Genomic DNA, 26,075 nt, shown 5'->3' with positions numbered 1-26,075 from the left:
AGCTAAGGAACCAGTATTGTGTTAGTAGAGGCTACAGATGCAACGTGGTTTGGAGACCAGTTTGGTGTACGCACGGGAAGAATGTGAAAGTGGTGTGACAGAAACAGATCTATCTTATTGTAGTTAGTCAGTTAATGTATTTTGTTTTGTTAATTTGTCTTGGATATTTTGTAATTGTCATCTGGAGATGACTTTTTCTTTTGGGGGGGATGATGTCATCAGTAAAAATTGTGTAGCCGACAGGATGATGTCATTGGTAAATATTGTGTAACCGACGGGTTGATGTCATCGGTAATTGTTACGTAGCCGATGGGCCCCTTCGAGAAGGTTCTTCGGAACGGTATATGTACACCGTGGGAAATCATTGTAATCATCATTGGACACATAATGTAATGTCTTTGGCGTATGCGAATAATAAAAGGAGTATTGCTGTTACATATTCTTGTCTATTGTCTGTTGTATTAATTCATTTACCCATGCGGTAAACAAGAAGGTGGAGATGAACTTGTGAAAATTTGAAAAGAGCAAAAAGAAGGGATCTAAGTGATCTCTTTATGTGGTGGTTTGGCGTGAAGGGTTCAACAAACTTCTTGCAATGCCCTTTGCATCAAAGATGTTGGCGTAATTAAATAATCACTAATTACACTTAGCTTAGCTTACTTAATGCATTGCATAGTAGTTTGCATATGAGACACCTAAGAGTTTGCACCTATATTAGCACATGGTGTAGGAGAAATTCCACAATAGGTGATGATGGTTGTTCTCACATTACAATTTATGTGTGAGATTCACTTTTGGTGCAAATATCACATTATCATCCCCTACATGTTGCATGTACTTAATTGCATAATGGATTCCTCAGCTAAGCATTAGGATTGAAGAGTACAATGTAATAGTTGAGTTTTATATATCTGATGTCTCATTTTTAGAAGGTTTCAGGACCATGGTTATGCTAGCTCATCATTGTAATCTTTGTGAGCTAATGATTTGATTTAAGGGTCTCTAGTGATCGACTTACTATTTATAGTATGTCTGTTGGGTTACCTTCCATTTGAAGTAGCACACTTGGGAGATGCTTTTGGTCAGGCTATTTTTGCATTTGGATGGACACTTGACAATTTAATGAGCTAAGAGTATAATAAAAGTTTATTAGTTAAGTTATACTTAATTAACTTATAAGCCTTAGTCAAGCTATTAGTAAAAGTACTAAGTCCAATTAATTATGAAGCAAAGTTGGTTTTGAGTGAAACATGTGTGGGTGAAACTCGAGCCATTGGTGTGATGAGGAAGATATTTATTTAAAATGTTCTAAAAGCAAGCCACAAAACTTAATCAAGCCTTCCAGTTGCATTTTGATTATTGATGAGTTATGTCAGTGAAGGTTTGAAGCTGTGTCTGATAGATTTTTAAATTCTAACCAGAAATCTATACTTTCAGTTGATGAATTACTCGCCAATGACTTGTGCCAATTTATAGAATGCAAGTTATGGAGTTGTTATGCAATTTTTCTGAGATTGGTTGTGCAAGGGCTGGTGTTTGGTTGTGTTGCTCAATTGCTGCTATACCTGGAGGCAGCGTCGGGATTTACTCACACTTTTGGAACTCTGAAAGTGGTGTTGGGAGCATTAAACACAAGCTGCGAGCAACATAGATGCCCAGCATTCAAAACTAGCAGAGCTGCGATCAAAATTAACAGGAAGCGTTTGAGTTTTCTAAGGCAGCAATCACTGAATAGAGCTGACCAGACTGCTGGGAAGCCACGATTTCGATCGGGCTGGACTGGAGAAGCTGCAAACTTCTGTAGACATCCATGTTGGAAACCAAGAATTACCAGGTCCTGATTTTCACTCTATAACTAAATGTATGTTGCAATTTGCTAATCATTGTGAATATTTCATGGCTGAAATTAAAGTTAGTAGTTTGTGCATTAAAAGATTCATTGCATGGTTGTTTCATAAATTCTGAAAATTGCAAAAAGAAAGCAAATATGTCAAAAAACTCAAAAAAAAGCAAAAACTTTCAAAAACAAAAAACAACATATCAGAATCTTGTCAGCATAAGAGCATGGCTCTTTACTGTGTACTTCGGCTTAGTAATATAGATGTCAATTTTGTGTCTTCAGTGGGTAGTCACATGAGTGGTATGTTCAAGACTTCAAGCAGATGCAATTGGAATTCATGGTTGATGGTAAGAAACTGTGTTCAAGGCTATGGCAGATGGCAGTCCACAAGTGTTTTCAGCAAGGAGGATGGAGTCTCTATTTAGGCATGATGATGTGGATAAGCATAGTGCAACATTTGGAGATATTTCTCCTGTTTGTCCACCTGATCATGGATTTCAGCATGTCATGAGCCTGAGGAGGGCATAAAGCCAATTATCCCTACACCCTACAGGAACTTACATTTTAAGAAGAATGCAAAACCAAACAAGTAACTATTAAAAATGGGTAACATCCGTCCTAGTTTCAGCCCTTCCGCTTCTTTAGTTATTTTGATGAAGAAGGATGGAACGTTACGCATGTGCATAGACTATGAGCCCTGAACAAGAAGATCATAAAGAACCGTACCCTATTGCTAGTCCTGACAAAGCTAAAGATACAATAAAGAATTCAGTATCATCCACGATATCATTGTACAAGCATTGGAGAATTTATTTCAAACACGATTCATACTTACCAAACATTTGTGTATTTAACCATCAACTCACCTTGACTAACTAGTCAAACCAATTTAACATATTTCCCATGACTCAAATTTGGCACTAAAGAGTGTTTTGAGACCATTCATAGTTTCAACTTTCAATAGTGCAATATGTGTGTGTGTGTGTGTGTCCGTGCACAAGCATGTGTGTGTGATATAAGTGGAAAAATCAATTCAATTTAATACTGAACTATCTACATGTACTTTAAGGAAGATGAGTTCATGTTACGATTAACTTATTCAAGAATATAAAACAATACTTATGTGGCTAAATATAGAGCTAATAATGGTTACATCAAGTACATAACAAGTGAAGTTGAGAATACAAACAGTATATTTCCTAGTGATTCAACAATTATGCAACACGAAAAATATATGGAGAAAAGTTCAACCAGTACATTCAAGCACCTTCCTGCATGTTCTATAGGTGTTTGTCATTCTCCCATGCACTTAAATCAACATGCAGTTGAAATACCTGAAAATATCAAAAACCATTAAAAAATAATTAATACAAGAACCACCATAAACAAAAAACGTATTTGTCTTCAAATGGCAATAATAGAGAGAAAAGTGAATGCTCATCTTATTTGAAAAAAAGAGTAGACCACTAGAACCAAAAATAGAAGAAACTGACTTTAGAAGATAAGGCAATTTTTGTATAGAGCAAATATATCTCAGATAGAACAAATGACGCAACCCACATCTCCAATGTTTCATTCACGAGTTTTCAAAATATGAATTGGAACCGTTGATGCCCCAAGTTAGAACAATAATATTTTAATAAGTTAACATGTCTACCTAGAAAGTATACCAAATTGTTCAAAAACTTGAAATTATTATATTGATATGTTACCAAATTTTTCCCTGGCAACCCAAAAGTCTGGTCCAGTTCATGCAAAAGTCTAGTCCTTGTCATATTCTTGCAAACATCTGTCGCAGACCTTCAAAGTCGGACCAAATTCTGTCAGATGAACCTGGCACGAACATTGACATATTTATTGCGAATTTGCAAATCTACAGAACCCAAGCCGAATTTGCCCAAAAAATGGATTTGTTTTTACTTTTTTGAAGTTGTTTTGGGTCTATTTTAGTCAATCCAACATTACAACCCTAAAATAGACCACTAAAACAGTCAAAACGGTTAAACATATATCAATTGGACTAAAAGATTAATATATATGATGGTTTATTTTGCTATGTTTCTTTACTATTAGCATAGTGGTGTATGAACTTATTTCCTGCCACATACATATACATATATGCATATGCATCATATACATATACATATACATGTACACACGTATAAAAAATATGTTTTTCTATGCACAAACCCAAAACAAATTCGAACCCACCCCCAAAAAATTGAACAGATTTCAACCCCGAGTCTTGAACCACCATCCGAACTGGCCACTTGGTTATATTGTAAATGTGAAACTAATTTGAACCACCAATCAAGGACATTATTTAAAATATATTCTCTTAAACGGGTAGTTTGGATTGTTCATGCATATGAACTTGGCATCAGAAGTCAGAAATATAAGTCTTTTAATATTTTTTGTATAATAAGAATGACAGCTGGCTGGACCAAAAATAAGGAGTAAATTTTGATATATGAATTAATATAGCCTTGGTTGAATACAACGGTTCAAACCAAAACCTTGCCAATCTGAACATGTACACTACTAAACATGAAAAAAAGGATGGAGGAGCATGAGAGAAAATCTACCATAACCACTCAAAACATTAACAATTTAGCTTCCAAATCGATCCAAATTTTATTATGACATTTGGCTTAGAATTGGTGGTCCGAGAACACTGAATGGATTATCAGTAACAAAATATTTGCATTCACGATAGTTTACTGCAGTAAACTCAGAATGAACAAAATTTAAGGAAAATATATATTTATTATCACAGATCTGAAATTCGCAGGAAATAGAGAATTACCTAATACAATCTATTAGTAACCGGCAGGAAAAATTGTTACACCATTCTGCACTTATCCAATTTAAAATTAAATAAGTATACATAAATGTATCACATTGTGTATAACACATTATCACTAATTTGTGAGGTGATCAGAAAAAATAAAAAATTATCTTGCAAGCCTTTGGATTACTAATAAGAAAGGGTTCTTAAAGCCCAAATTTTAAGAGCTACTATAGGCAATCAAGGTCTTGCAAAAGCAACTTAGTCATCCATTCTCCTATGCGATCGTTTGTAAAAGAAGGATATTTGTTCCTTTGAACCTAGTGAAATCTCTGAATTGTCATCATTGGGAGATCCAAGGAGATCATCTTGCCGTCATGAAGACAGGCCTCAAGAAAAATTTAATTAAAAAGTTACACCAAGGAAGCAAAGGTGATAGGAGACAGATTTGAAGACATTAAGTACTGACATAGCAGATCTTTCAGCAGATTCTAAGAATTTCCCAATCTTCATTCATGACTGAGTGTTGTTTCTAGCAAATGGCCAATTAGAGACTTGGAGCCTGATGGATTGCAATTATTTCCTCTACATACTTCAAAATTTCACAGTCCATCATTTTAATTAATATAATTTCACTAGGAAAATGTTATGAAAAACTGGTCACCAAAGACTCCAAATCTTGTGCCGTGCATAAAGTTTTACACTGTGTTACAAGGTACTACTGGTAAAGCTTGTGGTATGGCTTGGGTACCTTTTTGGTTCAAGGCAAGTCCTTCTGGGTCCTTTTGTAAGTGTTGTAAAAAACGGGTCACCAAATACTCCAAATCTTGTGGTGGCATAAAGTTTTACACTACGTAATACTGATAAAGCTTTGGTCTTGGTACTAGTACGGTTCAAGTACAGATACGGTTTTGGGTACAGCTTGTGTACTTCTTCAATTCACTGTGAGCCCTTATGGATCATTTTGTAAAGGACCCACACTGAACCAAGACACTCAAGAAGTACCCAAGGGTCGTACCCAAGCAATATGCCAAAATATGTGCATGCATATAAAATAATATATGTGCTACTTTTAAATTCTCATCAAATCTCTTTATAAATATACCAAGCAATTCTCTATATTAATCCTTTAAATATTTAGAAGCAAGATATTAAGTACTCAAGACTCTGTGTGATGCTTCTCATGAAGAAAATTGTTATGTCCCATAATAGGGCAAATCTATTAATATGCATCATTATACATTGTTATGCAATATTATTTCCTTAGTTAAATTACGAGAATGTCGATTTGCTTATAATATATATCATAGTCACTATATTTGCACCCACTCTTAACTTCTTTCATAACTGTAATGGAAGATGGGGAATTACTATTGTAAGGTGTTTGAAACCATCTCCACAATTAAGCCCACAGGTTTCATGAACACCCATCAATACAACCACTTGGGAGTCACGTAATTTGGGATGGAATTGCTCACCTCTCCCTATACAAACCAGCCTACCCTTCCAAAGGCATTACTGAAAGATTTAAAGTCCAGTCAACCATAGATTTTCGTTTAATTATTAATGTATATGATTTAATATTTATCTTCATTAATGATGAAGTACCATACTATCAATTGATTTAATTTTGTATATTTCTTGCATTCCTTTGCATAGATATGTAAGTATATGTATGTATATGTATGTATGTAGGTATGTATGTATATGTGTGTGTGTGTGTGTATATATTTTGAGCAATTTGTGTTTTTGAACAGATCATATATGTATTAGGATATTTTTATATTGTACATGGATCAAGTACAACTTATGACAATGAATACAAATACCTTAGTATCAGCATTCTAGCTATCAATGAAGTAATGGTTCTTCTAACGGTTATTGACTTTACACAAATGAGTGTAAGATTATGACATTCACTTCTTTATATAGTAAATTTGAATTATATTAATTATGATTTTTTTCTTTTTATTTATTTTCGTATTTAAATTTGACGATTATTATTTATTAAATCTGATTTCAGAAACTAGATATTACAGTTTGTCCTCCACTCAAATTTCTTGCCTCAAGCAACACCAATTTTATGAATCCTGCAATGAAAGTAGTTAATGTTGCAAACTCTGATATTGACCAATATATTGCAATTTTTAAGATGAGTTCTCTCCATCTTCTAGAGTGGATTAAAGTAACTTTTGTATTGGTATAAAAATTGATTTCAACTCAACCACTTTTTGTTCATAACTTGATATCTTTGAGTTCACTTTAGCTATTTTCCAAGGCAGAACACTTAAAAATACAAAATATACACATGAATATATGAGGACACAAAGCTTTACACAAAGTATACATATTAATGCATGAGGATACAAAGCATACATAGAGTATACACATAAATACATGATGACATGAAGCATACACGGAGTAAACACAAATGTAGGAAGACACAGAGCATACATGAAATATACACTTAATCGATTAAATGTTAGATTTCTTCTTATTGACTAGAAAACAAAGAATTATAAACAGGTCTCTCATAACAGATCATGGTTTAGTATGGAACGAAAGTCACAAGTGTTGAAGATTGTAGCTGTGATAGAGACCTTTTATCTCTGATTTTGCTACATTTATTAAAATTGAGATAATACTTATGGATTGTGTTTACATTAGAGCAAATATTTATGATAATATTTGAGATAATATTATATGAAGAGGCATGTCATGCAAAGAGTCATGCGTTTGGAAATATGAGGAGACTTCTATTTGGAAATTGAAGAGACCTTCAGTTGTGATATAAAGAGTCTCTCAATTAAATATGCGTGATTGCCTTGTGTGTTGTGACGTGGCATCAAGTGGAAAGCATTGCACTTGAACATTTTTATATCAATAAAAGTGATATTTCTCTGGTGTGTTGGAGTTTTCCCTCTAGATTGGTAGGTTTTCCCAAGATTAATTCGATGTGTCTTTTGCTCCTACTTTTTGGTCTTCTTTATTGTTGTCTATCTTCATTTCTTGGCAAAACATTAATATCGAGAGGGTGCCAAGAGAGCACATCGTCCACTATGACAACTTGCCCCTAGGCACACAAGAGGAGGGAATGTCCCTCGATGAAATTACCTCCCTCACGATGACAAACTTAGCTAGGGAGAACCAATTGCTAACTTACTTCCTTCATTGCTCCTGATTGCTTACAAGGTAATACACAATAATTAAATAGCTTTAGAAAATTAAATGACGGTAATTTATTTAGAATCTATACACAACATTTATAATTTGTTATATATACACACACACACACAAACTTATTGAGATTACCTCAAGTATATATGTGTTTAGATAAAATTCATTGAAAAGAATAATTACTTGAAATATCTTTTACCCTACAAGGTGGTAGGATTGTGCTCTGGACCAATCATAATGTCTATTTTTAGTGTTTCTGGTTTCAATTGTGTTAAGTTTTTGAATCAACATTTCAGATCACGCTCTGTGATACATCATCTGGATAAAGCAGCACAATAAGAGAGCTCAAGAAGAAAAATCTTCTATGATCCAAAGGAATTTTCTTCTTAATCTCTCTTACTGTGTGCTTTATCCTAACGATGGATCACAAAGTGTGATCCGAAACATTGATTCAAAAACTTTACACAGTTGAAAACAAAAACGCTAAAAATAAATCTAATGGTTTGTGGAAAACTGATATTCTTAATCATAATGTTAAATGATATAGTTATGCAATATCATGTCATGGTTAACTTAAGTGATAGTTGATCTGCTTATAATACATATCAAATTTTAAATTTTAAATCCACTCTTAATGTCTTTCGTAACCCTACTGGAGGATGGGAAAATACTATCATAGAGCACATGAAACCATCTCCACAACTAAACCCAAGGATTTCTTACCCCTCAATACAAACACTTAGGAGTTCCTAACTTGGGATACAACTACTTGCCTCTCCTTATACAAATCAACCTATCCTTCCATAGTCATTAATGAAAGATTTAAGGTAAGGCTAACATAGTTTAGCATTTAATTATTAATGTATATAGCTTGATATACACACATATGTTAAGGTTGTAGCTTCAGTCAGAATGACTTTATCTGAGATGTATTATTGTTATTGTAAATCCTCATTTCCTATATATACTTATCCATGTTAAATTTTATATATATATATATATATATATATTGTTGTACATATTATTTTTGTTAATTAAATGATGATTAAGCCATAGAGACATGTCTCTTCTTGAGACATGTCTCCTCTCATTTATGAGATTCAAATCTACATTTGGAACACATCTATAACAATGGCAATGTTAGTACATTTGCAACGATCCTAATAATTCAACATAGTATCAGAGCAGCTTGCAAATTTAGAAAAGAAGATGAAGATGGCAGAAAATATAATATTCTAAGCAGATTTAAGAAAATTATTTCTGAAGAAACAGTCCATGAGTGTGGATTATGTAATAGATTTAATCATCGTTATCTACAGAAAAGTATCAACATTTGAATGTCAACTTCAATAAAATTCAGAGTTCATAGTATTATTTTAGAATTGAGTTCAAAGCTATGAGAGCACATTGGACATTAGACGAATAAACTATCACCAACTCAACTAGGGATAAAAAATGGCAATTACTAACCATGAAGAAAGGAAATTCCTATAATAAATGAGGCAGAAACGATAGATTTTGAAGAGAGAAATATGGCAAAGGATTAATCTTACAAAGGCCAAGTATTCTTTGGCGCGAGAATTGGAAACAAACGTAGATATTGCTAGGTATCCATATAAAGAGCATCAAGTGGATTATTGAAGGAAGAGTCACAACCTCTGAATGACAGGTAGGGAACGACATGGAGGCTGACTATATCACAGGGATTCACGCAGTAATACAAGTGGGAATCAGTGATAAGGTTATGAGAGGTGTGTATATATATATATAATCAAAACCCTCTTGCAGAATAGTAGAGACTTGAACTCAATAATGACTGAAGGATCAGCCTTGTGGAAGATTATTATGACTGTGACCTTTACATCATAGCACTACAACTACATTCATCGGCCACAATTTATACATATGTCAAATGCAGAGTATTTGACACTCTTACCTAAGATCTTAGAAAGATGAAGATCATTCATTGGCAATGTACCGAGGAGGATGGGAGGAATCGTCATATTTAGCATTTTGAATGTATACATGAAGCGTTGTTTACTTGGAAGCTAGAGGTCTTTGTTTATCAAAGGCATTATATTCACCTCTATGGTGATTGTGGGGTAGATAAACCACATTTTATGCATCAGTCTCAAGCAAACCCAAGCACCGATCAGACATTAAGAGCTTCATCACCAGTCCATGTGGACTTCACAGGTCTCTTCTCCAATCAGACCATGCAAGAAGTAATCAAACACATTCCTCTACACAGTAGATCGGACCCCCTGATTCAATTCTAATCATCGGCCAAGACCAGAGAAAGTCGATAATCACTTTGTTCAAATTAGTCATTGTCGATGATGTAAACAGATTGATCGGCTAAGATAAGTACATGGAGTAAGAGGATAACATCGAGACAAGTTTTGTTTCAGCATATTGACAAATGTAAAATAATGAGATCAATGAAGTCTGGTGAAAGCATTGATTAATGATAAAAAGACAATTAAGATTATAAATTAAAAGAGTTAACCAACGTGAATGACATCTCATGCGCATGACATAGGAGGGGCGATAATCACATAGCGGTCCTAAGAAAAACAACATCCATGCATCGATAAACTTGTGACTTGTTTGCACAAACAACTTGGGGGCATAAACGACTATGCTATGTACAAGGAACTCTTTGATCCCCCCAGACACTAAGGCTCAATCTGCAACTCATCACCCACAAGGTCCACATTCTTCTCGTCAAGCTGAAGATCATTGTCCCCACTCTCAATGTGACTCAGCCACATGTCAATGATTAATAGGTCTACTATCTTCCAAACACAGTGCCCAATTTGTAGATTGTATACTATTAAAGTGAAGACCAAGCTTAGGAAAACTTAGATGAGGTCTTCGCGAGTCATATTTAAACCTTTGCCTCTCAAGTCACAGGTTATTGAATACCTTATAGAAGGATAAATTTACCACTGGGAGTTCCATGTTTGTGCATCTAGAATCATGTAATTTACTTCTCTTAGTGCTGAACTATGTGGAATGATGAGATATGTGTGACTTTCTCCAAAGGAAATATATAACATCAAACTAAGGTATGTTTGCCACTACACAAAAATATGAGCAAGGCCCGCAGTCCAAGGGAAAAGAAAGACATTCAAGGGAAAATATTACCATAAATTACCATTGAAAGGTTCAAATTCAAAAATGCAAACACTAAATAGCGAGCAACGGTTGAGTACACGTCAGTAGCGAGTTGGAAAAATGGGTTATCATTGAATGGAAGAATAGAATAAATGAAATACCAATAACTAATAAAAAGATGGTGAACGCCAAATCTACATCCTATGTGGGAACCAATGGACAAATACACGTAGCTGAAATCAGTACGACAGACCCACCATCGAGAATATTAATTGAAAGATAATGAATGAATGAGGAAAAGAGGATGTAGTAGTTAACACATCGGGCATCGAACAAACGAACCCACCAATAGCAAATCAATAGGAGCAGATTCTTTTGATCAAGCAATTTTGTGGTACCCACAATTTTTTTTAAAGGTAAAGACTAAGCCATAACCACATATGATGACAAGAGAAGAAGGTTGGTCATCAACAAACAAAAGGTAGATACTTTGCACACCAAGTGGCACCTATCTATAAAATGAGCATCCAAGTATAAGAGAAGTGGGAGATAAACAGTCCAGGTGAATAGGCATCGAAGCCTACATATAAGTTATGGATGTTCCACATAAAGAATCAAGGATAACTGATAAAAGTGAAAAGACATAGGACCATCCATTTAAAGTGAATAGAGAGATGATTTTTTCAAGAAGAATGGTTGTCATTTAAAATAAATGTGAAGAGATCCTAGCTTTCGGTTGAGATGCATAAGAGCAAGATAAAATACATTCAAATAGGAAGGATGAGAGGATTAGAATAAGTTGTATAATAGTTCTATGAACATATGTACAAAGAGTGGGAATGTACCAATGTTTCATTCCCCATTGGAGGCATTTACAGATTTGATGCGTATGGATCTTCATTGGAAGCATTTATATTTAATGAAGGTGATGTACAAATAAGTATTTATTATTCTTAAGTATAACATTTATCTACTCATTATAGTCTCTTTGTCATTTGCAATTTAATATGTACTATGTGAGTTATTTTTTATCTTTTCCTTGGTATCTAAAGTTGATCTTGCGGGAAAAGAAGAATGGCACCTTAGGCAACTTATGGCAGTAACTTGAAAGAAGTTGTGATCACGCTGGATTAAGTGAGGATCTTGAAGCAAATATCTTTGATGATTGAGATTATGACTATCCTTCTACATTAGACCTTAGAAAATTGATACTCAAAGGTAGTCTAGAAATACATGTGTGACCACATGATTTTGATGGGCCTACTCTTGTGTACATAATGAGAAAGTAATGACTTATCACCTAAAAGTCAGGAAGATCGATATCAAATTCAAAGGGAGTTCGATAGGTGTCCTTAAGCAAAGAGAGCTCTAAGGGAGTAACTAGAGGACTTGACTTCCTAAGATTGTTGTTCAGAGGGAGAAATTTGAAGTGTAGTCTCTTCTCTATAAGGGGAGAGTTCGAACTGAAATTCCTTGTAATGCATTCTTCCCTATGAGAGAGAATTGGGGTGAAAGCCCTTGTACCACCCTCTGACTTGGTTTGTGGTGGTTACTATTTTGCATACGATATGTAATGAAAGGTGACGACCTTTCATTGACATATATAAATAGAAGGTAATCATTGTAAGGTGATGATCTTATAAATGGTAGATTTGTTATCATGACAAACTTCATTAAGTGGCTGTCCCAGAGTGCTTGAAGTCATGATAACGAATGTATCATGATCAAACTTCATTAAGTTGCTATCCCAGAGATCATGATAGTTGTCATGATAGAGACCATGACATTGTGATTTCTTGTTAAGTTGTTGTCCCGGGGTGCTGGAAATCAGATAACTCATATCCAACATATTCTTTTGGTAGGCGTCAAGGATTTGATGCTAGTGCTCACACCAAAAGAATATACGTATAATGAATATCATATAATTGATATTTCTTGTTAAATCATACTTTGGATTATATTGGAAGATAACATCTAAATTGATGGATTTATGTTGATATCCTTAAATATGTCATTCCAGGAATATCATACTGAGCTGATATCTCTTCATAAACTTGAGCATAATGTGTTCTACGAATCGTCCCTAGCTAAGAGGGAGTGTTAAGGTTGTAGCTTCAGTCGGATTGATTCAATTTGTAATATATTATTGTTATTGGTAAATCATCATTTTCTATAGATACTTATCCATTTAAATAATATATATTATTGTATATAATATATATATTTTATTATATTTATTATATATATAATATATTGTTATACATAATATTTTTGTTAATATAATATTATTAATTAAATTAAGATTAAACCATAGATACATGTCTCTTCATGAGAGATGTCTATTCTCATATTCATGTGAGATTCAAATCTGCATTTGGAACACATCTATAACAATGGCAATGTAAGTACATTTGCAGTGATCCTGATAAGTCAACAGCATACATATGTACATGCGTGTGTTTTACTATGGGGATATTTGATTAGCTCGATTAACAACACATAAATACATATGCTTGAGTGTGCTGGTTGATCTGTCTTAGCAGATTTGTCTGATCCATATAAGAATAATGATTGATCTGCTGAACTTTATATCTTGCAAAGACTAAGAGACGTGTCTCTTTGTCTTGTATCACCTGCCTCCTACTGTCCCACATCTTCAAGTTCTTCCATATATCATTAATCATATTATAAGATTGCATGTATGTTATTATCTTTCCTTTTGTTGATCATCGAACCTCTAGCAATTTGTGGTCTTTGCTAGACTTCTGAACTAACCATTTCCATCAGCATAAGTCAATACTGATTGGGTCAAGAATATAATGAACAATGTAGAACACCTAAATTGATATTAAAAATAACTGTAAGAAGTGATACAGTATTAGAAATTTATATTAGTATTGATTATTATATCCTTAATCATGCCATTTTATATTATTAATATTAAAAGTTGATTATAAATAATTAATAGCTATTGCAATTTTTAAATATTACTTTGAGACACGTTACATCAAAAATTGAATATATATATACAATTTGTACTTTGAACAAATTTTATTTGTGTGTTAAAGTATGTTTATGTTGTACATGGATCAAGTATGGGATATAACAATGAAAACAAATGCTTAGTATTAGCCTTCTCGCTATCACTAAAGTAATGCATCTTCTAATGGATGTTGACTTTATACAAATGAATATATGACTATGACTCACTTCTTTATATGTTAACTTCCAATAATATTTTGTTAAGTTTTAATAGATTTGTCATTGTTGTAACTTGTAATAGCACTTGTAGATTTTTTTGTGTGTTTCAAGTTACCTTCTCAATCTGTATGTATATGATATTAGAGGCATGTCTTCGTAGAGACATGTCTCTTTAACTCTCATTAGTTATCAATAATACTAATGCTCCATGATAATAATCATGAGGGATAGATATCAAACGTTTGAGACCGATAGGTCATTCAAACATTTAGTTTCATCAATTGGAATCATCTAATCGATACTACAATCATTAACACTCTCTTCTAGGTAGAGAGGATAAACAACATAATTAGATATTGGCTCAATACAATATCAAGCATGGCATGTTTAAGACTATCTTTGATCAGAAGATAATCACCATTTCGAAATCATCTCATAATATCAGGAGTAATGGCCTCAGAATATCAAGTTGCATGATATTCACCAAGTACTCAAATGTTCATAAGGTATGTGCTCATTACAATGGTATCAAAGCAGTTTCCTGCCATCTTGTGCGGTAGGATAATATTTATCATTTCGGATCTAATGTTGTATTGTAAGTGACCAACACTCTCGCATATTCTAGCTATGGCTAGACAAAGGACAACTAGTAGTTTTGGCAGTTGACAGAGTAATGTGGAAAATAGCAAGGAAAATCTCAGAAAGAAAACAAATACCCTGATGGAGAGCATGCAAAGGCTTAAAGAAAATTAGAAAAGAATGGAAGCAAGACTTTTAGATCCAGCGACAAGTTGTCAAGGTAGCTCGGTATATGGTTTCCATGTTTAAAAGGTCTTCCTTACTGAGAATACAAGTGGAGAATCTGGAGTTTTTCACAGGTGAGACATCCAAAAGTCTTCACCATGAGTTGTCAACAGCTTGTGATCATGGTCCTATGCTTAGTGTGGTGGTCAATAGTCCTATCTATAGATATGATGTTTGAGATTCTATAGAGGAACATGTGGAGGTGTATGTTTCATCAATGGACAATAGCACTAAGTTTCAATAGTTTGAGGATTCCAACGTTAGTGCTTTGAAGGATGTTGAGGACATGTTGACTAACTTTGATGGCAGTCTAAGATCAGTTGGTAGTAGTGGGGATATGGGTGATACAGGGTGTGATTGTCAGGACAGTACTCCCTTATGTGAGCATGTTGATGATGTTGTGAATAGTGCAAGCACAAATGATGATGTTACCATTGCTAGTTTAGACTCTTTTGATAAGGGCATTGATTTTGAAGACAGCATGGAGGCTATGTGCACTAACAGTTATGATTTTTATGGCAACTGTCATAGTGTTGAATTAGTGCAAGAGACGATAGTCTTCTCAGGTGGGTTAGATGAGGGCATCGAGCTACCCAACTATGACACTCATGATTTGAGTGTTAGGGACGAGTCAAATGATGTGGGTTTAAGCCCTAGTGTTGTTGGTTCATGGGTTGGCCTTGAGTCACGTATGCAGCATCAGGCGACAATAGTGGGCTCTCAATTAGGCAATGTGGATACCAGTGTTATGGGCACCTCTGATGATTTGTATAAGTATGTTGCATGTTGCAGCGAGTCTAGTATTTCATATCAAATGCTTGGTGATGACTCGGGGGAGTTATTGGATGATGAAAGGTCCTAGGATTGTGCTTATAGGGACTTACTATTGAGGAAGAAGCACTGACATACGAGGAGTTTGATATGGCAAGGGCTTTCACTTCTTCAGAGGAGGTGTTGGTAGAGGTACCCAGTAGCAGTACCTCGATTGTTGATGTGTGTGAGGATGCTAGCACATATGATGTTAATAATCTTGTGGTGAGTAGTTCACATACAACCTCCTATCACAGTGAAGTTAGTGAGCCAATAAGCTTGCGTAGGAGCCAGGGTTTGCAGAGACATCATGTGACCAAACAACTGAAGGTGAGTGATAGTGACATCTTTTTAGGTCTTGAGCATTATGATGCTCTCCGACAGATGTTAGCTATATCTGGTTGGGGTCCTCCCATGTCAAAAGAGTATGGTGGTAGTTGTCTTTCCCCAACAAAGATTCACTCGCTTTGAGAGGCCGTTAGGACCTTGAAAACCTACAATTACATACTCATCATGTGCATTTCGAAGATTTTGACACCCATTACATGTATTCTTACATCAAATCCTATATGCAATAGCAACATGAAACCCCAATTGCCACTATGGTTTATACATACTTGTTCCCAAATTGGAAATTTTGACACAAATTGTATGTTTTGTAACATGTCGTGTTATACACAATTGCATCCAAACACCCTAAATAACCTCAAGTTTAGCCCAATAGCAAATACAAATACAATCAAGCCATTTTTACTCGATTATGAGTTGAACTACACATGCAATCTCATATGTGGTTGGGTCCAAAAGCCTCAATTTCATATGAAACCATGTGTTTTTCCCTTGTAACTAGGACTTTTTGTCTCGATTACATAAACTTTTGGAAGATGAACTACACTTGTGCCTTCACATGTAGTGCATTCCAAAATCCCTAAATTGAAGTCATACGCCACCAAAAGCAACTTTTTTAACCTCATCGTTTTTTAAAGCCTTGTTTATACACACACTCTTTCGAGTTTTAAAATCAAAGCATGAGCTCTGTTTAATATATTTTTCGCACAATCGAGAATAATATTGAGCTAACATCAATGCATCCTAAAATCATGCTATTTTGGTACTTCCATCTCAATGCTACATGGTCTCATCTCATTTCTGAAGAATTTGGACCATGCCTAAGAAAGAGATGAAATTCAAGTTTCAAAATTACCAAAATGTCATGTATTCGCCCAACCCTCGCCACAATTATGTTCGGATACGGAATGCCCCTTCGAGTTTGTAAAGCTCCTCAACATACCCCCTATTGGGATTCTCAATGTTGGTTCCCCACACTATCCCTCGACTGCACCATAAGAGGCCCCATAGGGAAGTTGTGGGTTTGGTATTCTTTCACACTGCTAAGAGACCTGTTCTCGAGATAATCACTCATCGAGGCATTGAGAGAGCACGCAGCAAATTGGTGGGGTTGTACAATAATAAAGGGGAGGGGAAAATAGAACAATTATTGATTACGTTGCAGGTTGTGATTAAGGATACTAAGATCAAGCACATGGATATGTTTGTGTTCATTCAAAAGACAAAGGTAGCAAAACCTACCAGTCAAATGAAGGAAATCCTCAAGAATCATGCTCAAATGCTTTCAACTTTTCCTGCAACAGTACTAGAACCTGAGTTCTATTTGGCATGTGCATCGCACTTCCATAAAGAAACCCAAACAATTGAAGATGAAAGTGGTAAGGTAATCATGAGGCTAGAAAAAAATTCCATCTTCTTGTCGCTCGTGCATGCAAACATTCCTCATGAGAAGGGAGAAGATCACAAAAGGGAGATCAATATCATTTGGTTTGTAAAGCAAAGGCAATCAATTTTGACCCGATGGCTTGCAACACTATATAGAAATGAGTTTTAAGGAGGAGATCAATAGCAAGATCACACTCCTAAGCAAGGTGTGGGTACTAAAGAAATCCAATGTTTTTAATTCATGGATGTATCAATACATTGCCACTCTTAAGAAGAGGATGCACCAAATATTTTGGGTAGAGTTGATTATTGACTCATTGTGTGAACAATTATCAAAAGTGTCCACTACAATATTTTACAGGAGTTCATATCTTGTGTACATTGTTGCAACCTTCCAAACATTTCTTTATCTCTCATATGATGGTGATAAATTTAAGTTGCCAATATGAAAATACTTCAATCAATTGCACATGGCCTCAAGAAGACATTATTACCCCAAACTTCAAGATGCCTTCTTTAGTCACTTCATGTATCTATTTGATAAAACACATGAAAACAAGAGGGTTTTTAAGGCATTATGGAAGAAGGGAATGAATATAGATGAAAACTTTTGGAAATCAAATTGAAGAAGTTTGAAACCATAAGTGATTTTCACTACCAAGCAATGAAGGACAAGATCAAAAGGGCTTTCACTCATGTCTACTGTATTGAAGATGTCTAAATAGACCTTCGTACGGATATGGACATCAAGAGAATGAATTGTCACAGACTTACTATAGAACAGATCATTGATCTTAATCCCAAAAAGAATGCAAGATGATGGAAACAATTAGATACAAAATATGAAGAAGAAAGAGTTGCAAATCAAAACCTCCCCTTCATTCAATGGTCATTGAAAGAAAGTTCTTCCATTACTCACAGATTTCAATCCATCATGGCTAATACACATGCTTGGCTTAAGAGGAAGGGAGTTAAGATGGGACGTTTCAAATCAAGGTCCAATGATGATACAACTAGACCCTTGGGCCAAAAATGAGAGGTGAAAACCAAGAACAAAGAGAATGCTTACTCCAATACTGGAATAAAGCTCAAGATGAGATCAAAGAAGACCCAAGAGGATACTTTTGCCAAAAGGAAAAGAACAAGTTGTGATTCAAGAAATTGTTGAGAAAGAAGAAGATTACCAAAAGCAACTGCTTCCAATCCAAGTTAAAACTCCATAGGTGCCCATTCTTGTGAGTGTTTATGTTTGCAATTGAATGATGTTGATTTTTTTTGACACTCTTGATCTCTCCTATTGCATCATATGTATCTTCTCAAGCCACTAAATCTATTCTTGACACACCTCAAGATAACTTGACCACTGTGTTTTCATATGATTCTTATAAAGTTCACCCACAATTCCTTTTGTTGAAGATTATTCTACCTTAAGTGACATCGACAGATTCGTGGTTGAATTAATGCCTCATGTAACACATAATCTATACATTCTTTTGTTCACATTGACCACAACATATACCGATCCTAGTTCATTAGATACTACAACCAAAGAGACTCAACTTGCCCTTTCAGACCTCCTCCTTGGTTAAGTGTTGTTGTCCCAAAGAAGAAGAAATGAGAGATTTATCTAGATGAATTTGACATTAACAAGTAAAAGCAAGTCAAGACCAAGGGTGCTAAGAAAGCTAACACTATTTCAAGGGTTCAAGTGGATAAAAGCAAAACAAAGTATGTGGAGATAGCCAAACCACTCGTACATAAGCCCTAAGAATAAATGTAGCTTATTGATTTCAAGATTACTAGATTGGATTTGGGTAAGAGAACACATAATAGTATTTGTACTATCCAAATTAGAAGCACGTCAATTTAGTAATTGTTTAGCTCCTCTTGGGAATGATTGCATTATACACTTGCATTTTGCACATGCTTGTCTTGAATTCCCTTTCTTTCTTAGGAGAATTTACAGTAGGGTCTAAAACATCCTCCTTAATTTCCCTTTTGTTGTGCAAAAATCAAGGTAGGATCTCATCAACATGGATCTTCCTCCCCTCTTTCATTTAACCTCATTTTACAATCAATTCATTGTTTCCCGCTTATCTACCTGATAAAACTCAATAAAAACTATATATTTGATATCTAAAGGGGCTCGTATTGCAAAATCCACCTAGGGTAAGCATTGAGGTTGTCCCTTACGCTTGGGCCCCAATTCGACTCCCCTCTAACATATTTCAAATTTGTGGTCTTTCACGCTAACTTTCATTGGCTTCCACAGGGGCTTTGTCTCCAATTCACTATGGCTTCACTTGGCAATCTAAGCATGAATGACATTGTGCATGAGTTATAACACACTTTGGTGGACATGCAAATTTGACATAAGAACAATTGCAAGGTGGAGACCAAAGGTTTTGTGATTTAACCATTGAAGCAAAAAGGAGTTTAACACCTTCAATCAAACAATCTTCAAACAAGCATTCAAGATATTAGTACTTTAGCCCTAGGGGCTTGGTATGATTTTTATATTATTTTCATATCTACACATGTTAATTGAATTTGCATGCTAGGGTTTCACTCTAAGGAGTTCAATCTTGACATCTTTACATTACATTACATAGCTCTTTTCATTCTAGACCTATACTCTAGATTCATGTGTAGTACACACATTACATTACTCTCAATGGATATTCGTAGAGGTGTAAGTCACCAAAATGGGGGTTTGACTAAGACAAACCCTATACAGCCACTAACACACACTTGCTCAGATCTTCAAGATTCACAACACAGATTCGAGGATCACATCCCAAGTCCTTTCTAGATCCATAACCATTTCCGAGATCCAACATTCTTAGGTAAGGTTTGAGGTCATCCCTAACCCAGTCACTTTCAATCACAAAACAATTGCAGTTTTAGCAACATAAAGAGAGGATCTAAGGTTTCAGACACCAATTTATGGCCCACGTGAGGGCCAAGGTCATCCCCTATAGAAGGTCAAGAATGAGGTCATCCCTGACCTCCAAGGGTCATCCCTCAACAATGTAGAAACAGACTCTAGCCCAGTTCGAAATTTGCAAATTTCAAGGGCTCTATACAAAAATTAGGTCTTTTTGGGCTTCCAGTCAGCAGTAAATCAGCTATTTGGTTGTTTAACCTCATTGATCTCATCGGTGTACACCTTCCTATCCTTGTTCCTTGTACTTACATTTCTAGATTAAATTTATACATTTCTTACGTATCTTTGTAACTTGGGGGTTAACACCTAGAAAGATCTCGAACTTACAAGGTTGAGGATTTTTTCTTTTGCCCTATCCTTTTAGTGGCTCTTGTCGAATCTGCTTTGTAGATTTAATTTCTTCCTCTTGATCTCCCAAATGTAATGGGGGAATGTGAACTCCATTTTCACCATAACATTTTGGTGAACTTGTACCTTTCATACATTTAGTGCCTTTTGAATGGTCGGTTAGATTTTGCATTCATATGACACTCAAAACAAATAGAAACTTCGCATTTAGCACTTATATCTATATTTCATCCTTTGATTAGTTTGCATTGCATGCATTCCTTTACTTGCTTGTACATCTTAAAAAGACAAAATTCACAAAAACTATTACCTTTCCTTTGCATTTCCTTTATATTTCAAAGAAAAACACAAAAAATTGCATTGCATTTGTTTCTTGCTTTCTATCATGTATGATTTATGTTATGAGTAATTTGATGCTTCTCATTATGTACATGGTAATAAGAACCCTAATAAGGTGTCTAGTAGTGAATATATTGTCATGTTGCATGAGATCCCTCAAGATCTCATCTTTACATCATCATCCTCTGCACCTTCTTAACCAAACCTTACAATAGGTTTCTTTCCTGGATTCCTTCAAACAACTCTGTGTTTAACATTGAAACATCTAAAGTGGTTGTCCATGCTAATCCTCTAATCACTCTTAAAGGATGTCCTCAAATTATTCTCAAATTGAAGCCTATGAGTCCTGTGGAATTCTTTGATGATCCTATTTCGGTGGCTCATGCCCATTGTACCTAGAATGATCCTTAACCTTACAATCTTACTCCTACAACTTTACCACCTTCTCAACCAATACTTTCTTATGCACCTTCTTTGTCTCCTAATCTTGATAACGAATATAAATTGATTGAACAATTACGTGCTACTCCCACCAAGCTTTCTTCATGGGAACTTCTTAAAACATCTCCAACTTATCATGACGCCTTGCAAAAAGTTTTAACAACTCTTCCAATTATCCGGTTAATCAAAGATAATATCAATTCTTTCTTGGAATGTATGCATGCGACATCTCTCATACTTGAGATTGTTTTTACTAGAGATGATTTACCTTCTAAGGAAGTTCAAAACCAATATGATGCTCTTATGGTTGTGATCCTTATTGACGGTAGCCTCATTCACAGAACCTTAATTGATAATTGATACAGGTTGAATGTGTGTAACCTTGAAATGTTAAAAGCCATCAAAGCTGATATGACAAATCTTCAACCTAATAACATTCCTATCATGGTTTTGACAACATTGCTAAAAAGGCATTGGGTATCATAATTCTACCCATTAAAGTTGCTCCTTTTATTCTAGACACTCTTATTCGTGTAATGCATGGACCACTTAATTACTATCTTCTTTTGGGTAGACCATGGTTGCATAACATGCATACTATTCCCTCAACCTTCATCGCAAGGTCCAATTCATTTAAAACAATGAGCTGTATACTCTTCATGTGGATGTTAGCCCTAACAATTGTTTAAATATTGAGTCAACTAAGGCCCCATAATCTATTGAGGAAAGCAAACAACCTGAACCTAAATCAATAGATCAATACATGCAAATCCCTTCTTCCTCATCTTCTCTTAAAGAAGATGATTTGTGAAATTTGGATTTCACACCAACGTTCATTGGTGAATATAAAATGGCAGACCTTTCATTCATGAAACCTCAACCCAATAAACAAGAGAAACTGCTCCATCTATGAAAACTATAGAAACTACTAAGCCTAGTTGTTATGACATAGTAACCTATGACTATTTCATATATGGCTTCTCATTATGCTCCTAGTTATCACCTACTTGCAAAATATGGATTTAATGATGGTGGATGTCGAAAGTTTGAACAAGAGATTATAGATCCAATAGGAAATGTTGAACATAGAGAAATTTATGGATTAGGTCTAATCCTATTAAGCAATCGAAACAAGTTACTTTAGATGTGTATCATATTTGTTGGACCACTACAACTCAAGAACTCATATCTAATTGATTAAAACAAAAATCTACTTTTGACACCTTTATTACTTATGATGCTTTAGCTGATTTCTTGGGGGCATATGTTTATGTTCCTTTCACCATAATCGGAGAAAGTCTTATCGTCTTAACGCTGAAGAAAAGATTGGGAATGACAGTGATGTTGAAACTCAACTCAATTCTCCTTTGCTTGTGGATGTCTCTCCAAAGAGTAATCTTTTAATTATTGAAACCAAGGATGTGCATGGACACTAATTACCCTGAAAAGCTTATCAAGATTGGTACATGTTTAAATGAGGAAGAACATGTGCAACTCACTTCACTTCTTTTATAATTTCCAGGTGATTTTGCTTGGACTTATTCTAATATGCCAGGTATTGATCCTTAAGATCGTTACTCATAACATTGTTCTTGCTCCTAATGCTAGACTTGTGAAACAAAAGATACACAAAATGAATCATAGCATTGCTCGCTTGGTTAAGGTTGAGATAGAAAGGTTTCTCGACGTTGGGTTTAATCACCCTATTGATTACTCTCCTTAGATTTCAAACATTGTGGTTGTATCTAAAGGTGAGAAAAAGATTTGGATGTGTACTGATTTTTTGGATCTTGACAAAGCTTCTTTAAAATATGATTTTCTGTCATGTCCCCATTTTGGCTGACATCGTTTAGCGTGCCAAATCAGTCTATTACAAGCTCTCGTAGACTGGTGATGATGTGGAGAGAGTCGACCAGTGACTATTTGGCAGTATTTTGTCCTTACAGTTGATTAGTGATTTGGGTTTACGTTTGTTATAAAGTAAAGTTACTTTATTCAGGCCCAGTTTTATAATTTGATGTTAAGATGCACTTTTTATTATAAAGTAATATTTTATAAAAGTGCACTTTATTTCATAAGAATATTTGGATGCTTCTAGAATGTTTAAGTGACTTCTAGAGGAAGCTACTGAAAAGTGAATAAATAGACCCTATGGGTCTTGCATTTGATCATCCAGTTTGTATTTCTCTCTTGACATCAAATTGTGATTTAGTTACATAATCTATTGTGGAGCCAAGTTGGTCTTCAGATAGTCTATTGGTCTTTGGGAACGGAGTCTCCCTTAGATTTGCATAACTGAGGGAGTGGAATATCTTCTGAAGGGTTGCACTTTGGAGATAGTATTCAGCTATCTCAAGCTGAGCATAATTTGTGGCCAAGGGCCAACATCTAAAGGATTTATTTTGAGGAGTTTTATTGCATATCTTAAGGAAGTTTTTACTTCAGTTCTGTAGGGTTGATTGTTGGGGCAAATTGGAATTCTTGTTGCATTTTCACAGTCAGCTATACTCAGAAAATTATCATTTTGGTGGAGAAGAATATTAAGGAGGGGTTCGAAATTGGCAAGATGAGTAAAGTGGTTTCATCTAGCTTCATTTATATCAATCAGGTAGGGTTTTTTCGAGCTAGGGTTTGCAGTAAATATTGGAGTTCGAAAATTAGCAGCTGGAGCCATATATTTGTTCAAAACTCCTTCCTCGCTGGTTGTCTTTGTGTGAAATCAAGTTTGCAACCCTGCTACAGCCCAGGTGTTCAGATCTGAGCCATTTTCATCACTATTCAAAGCACAAAAAAATTCATAAAGAATTTGCAGAGTTGCAATTTGGAATTCACAGTCATACCAGACCTGGGCGAAATTGATTGGAGGTCATTTCACAGTCTTCCATTAACTTGAGCGCCTCTTTTTTTTGGCACTTTCGTCGCCTTTGGATGATCAAAAAAATTAGTTAAAAAATCGCAGGTGCCAGGCATCCAAAAATATTGCTATCAAGGTCACAGGGCCAAAATTTGAGTTAGTTATGGAGGAGTCTCTAATTTGCAGAAACAGATAAATTATATAGACTGTAGTAGGCCTGGCGCTAACCCAGGATTGTTCTTGAAGTTGAAGATGCACCATAGATATCTCACAGCAATCCAGGAGTTTGCAGACTAGATGTCTATTGAGCAGAGTTTGACACGGTCGGGATTGCATTTGAATAACAAAGTATTGTATTCCAGGTTCCACCTATTTCATTCCCATTTAGTATTTGCCCTCACTCAAAAAATATTTGTAATATCTTTCAGCCATAGTGGAGAATTGCTATATGAGGAATTGGCTAAGTTTTGCAATCAGACTTTAAAGTATTCATCATAATGTTTCTGGCTGAACCATGTTAATTTTCAATGTACTGTACTTAACCATTGGTGAAACACGGCATTACATTCCAGAAGTGCACTTTGTTATTGATTTCCGTTTTGCATTATACTATACCTCTGAAATTCTCCTATCTGCATTGTGTGCTTAATGTTTGTTTTAATTTGCAAGAACAATATTAGAGTTTTTTGAGGGCCAGAAATTGAGTTAGTACAAGATTAGAGTTTTTTTGATGCAAGGACACTACATTTTCCTCTTATGAATATTGATATGATAGTCAATTCTATAACGGGCCATACTTTATTATCATTTCATGGATGGTTTTTCTGGTTACAATAAGATTTTATCCCCCCCCGCCCCCCCCAATGATCAATATAAACCGCTTTCATTACACCATGGGAAATCTTTTGTTGGGTAGTTATGCCATCTAGTTTGAAGAATGTAGGTGCTACAGATCAACGTGCTATGACACTCATATTCCATGGTTATATTTATAAAATTCTTGAAGATTACATCGACAATATTCTTCCTAAATCCTATGTTATTGGTTCGAGATTGGGTTCAAGTTCGTGTTCGAAGAACTGGTTTGCTGGTACGGCAAAATTTGAAATGTGTTTTGGGTTTGTTCAAGATCGTTAGTATAAAAACATGCATATACAATGTACATACATATACATGTACATATGTATGCAGCCAAGAAGAATAAATTAAGATTAGAATGCCGCAAAGTATCATGAAAATAATAAAAACTTGTAATCATAACATCATCTATTTTGAACACAAAAATATTAAATAATATCGAGTCCAAGTTTCATTATTTTGACTTTCAAAAATTAGAACTTTATCCTAAGTATTAATCATCTAATGGATTATCTAAATCTTCATCATCATAGTTGATTCACAAACAGTGTCAATGTCAATGGGATCAATTTAACTGATGACATTCTTGCTTTCTAAGTTCTCAAATGCTTATTATTTTTTCATTGTACAAAGAGCTTGTTAGTTTGTAATTAACATCCCACTTCAAAAATGTTATATAAGTAGCTTGCAACTCCCTTCACCAAGTGAAGATGTTGTTCAATGCTTCATATATGCTTTATCATTATACAAAGCTTCCAATTATTCAGATAGGGGCCACTATCAGCAATTGAATATTAAAAATTTACTGGAAGAA

The 26,075-nt window shown here is 35.0% G+C and overlaps 1 protein-coding gene across 7 annotated transcripts in view; it reads right to left on the bottom strand.

Annotated features, from left to right (window-relative positions):
- Positions 1-26,075, bottom strand: part of LOC149569530 (uncharacterized) — a 192,944-nt gene that overhangs the window by 72,310 nt on the left and 94,559 nt on the right. For 3 of the 7 annotated variants that reach the window (XM_089822206.1, XM_089822202.1, XM_089822201.1), the window contains one exon: positions 3,098-3,174. In XM_089822206.1, the coding sequence (XP_089678332.1) occupies positions 3,121-3,174 (54 nt within the window). In that variant the 3' untranslated portion in view covers positions 3,098-3,120. Of the gene's footprint in view, positions 1-3,091; positions 3,175-26,075 lie in introns of all 7 variants that reach the window. The other 4 variants (XM_089822208.1, XM_089822205.1, XM_089822207.1 and 1 more) reach the window with 2 other exon arrangements.

The sequence above is a fragment of the Cupressus sempervirens genome, chromosome 3 (assembly GCF_028749045.1).
Source record: "Cupressus sempervirens isolate cs-2001-9-10 chromosome 3, ASM2874904v1, whole genome shotgun sequence".
NCBI classification, from domain to species: domain Eukaryota; kingdom Viridiplantae; phylum Streptophyta; class Pinopsida; order Cupressales; family Cupressaceae; genus Cupressus; species Cupressus sempervirens.
Note: the sequence above shows the minus strand (reverse complement) of the source record. Positions and strands in the feature narration are given on the sequence as shown.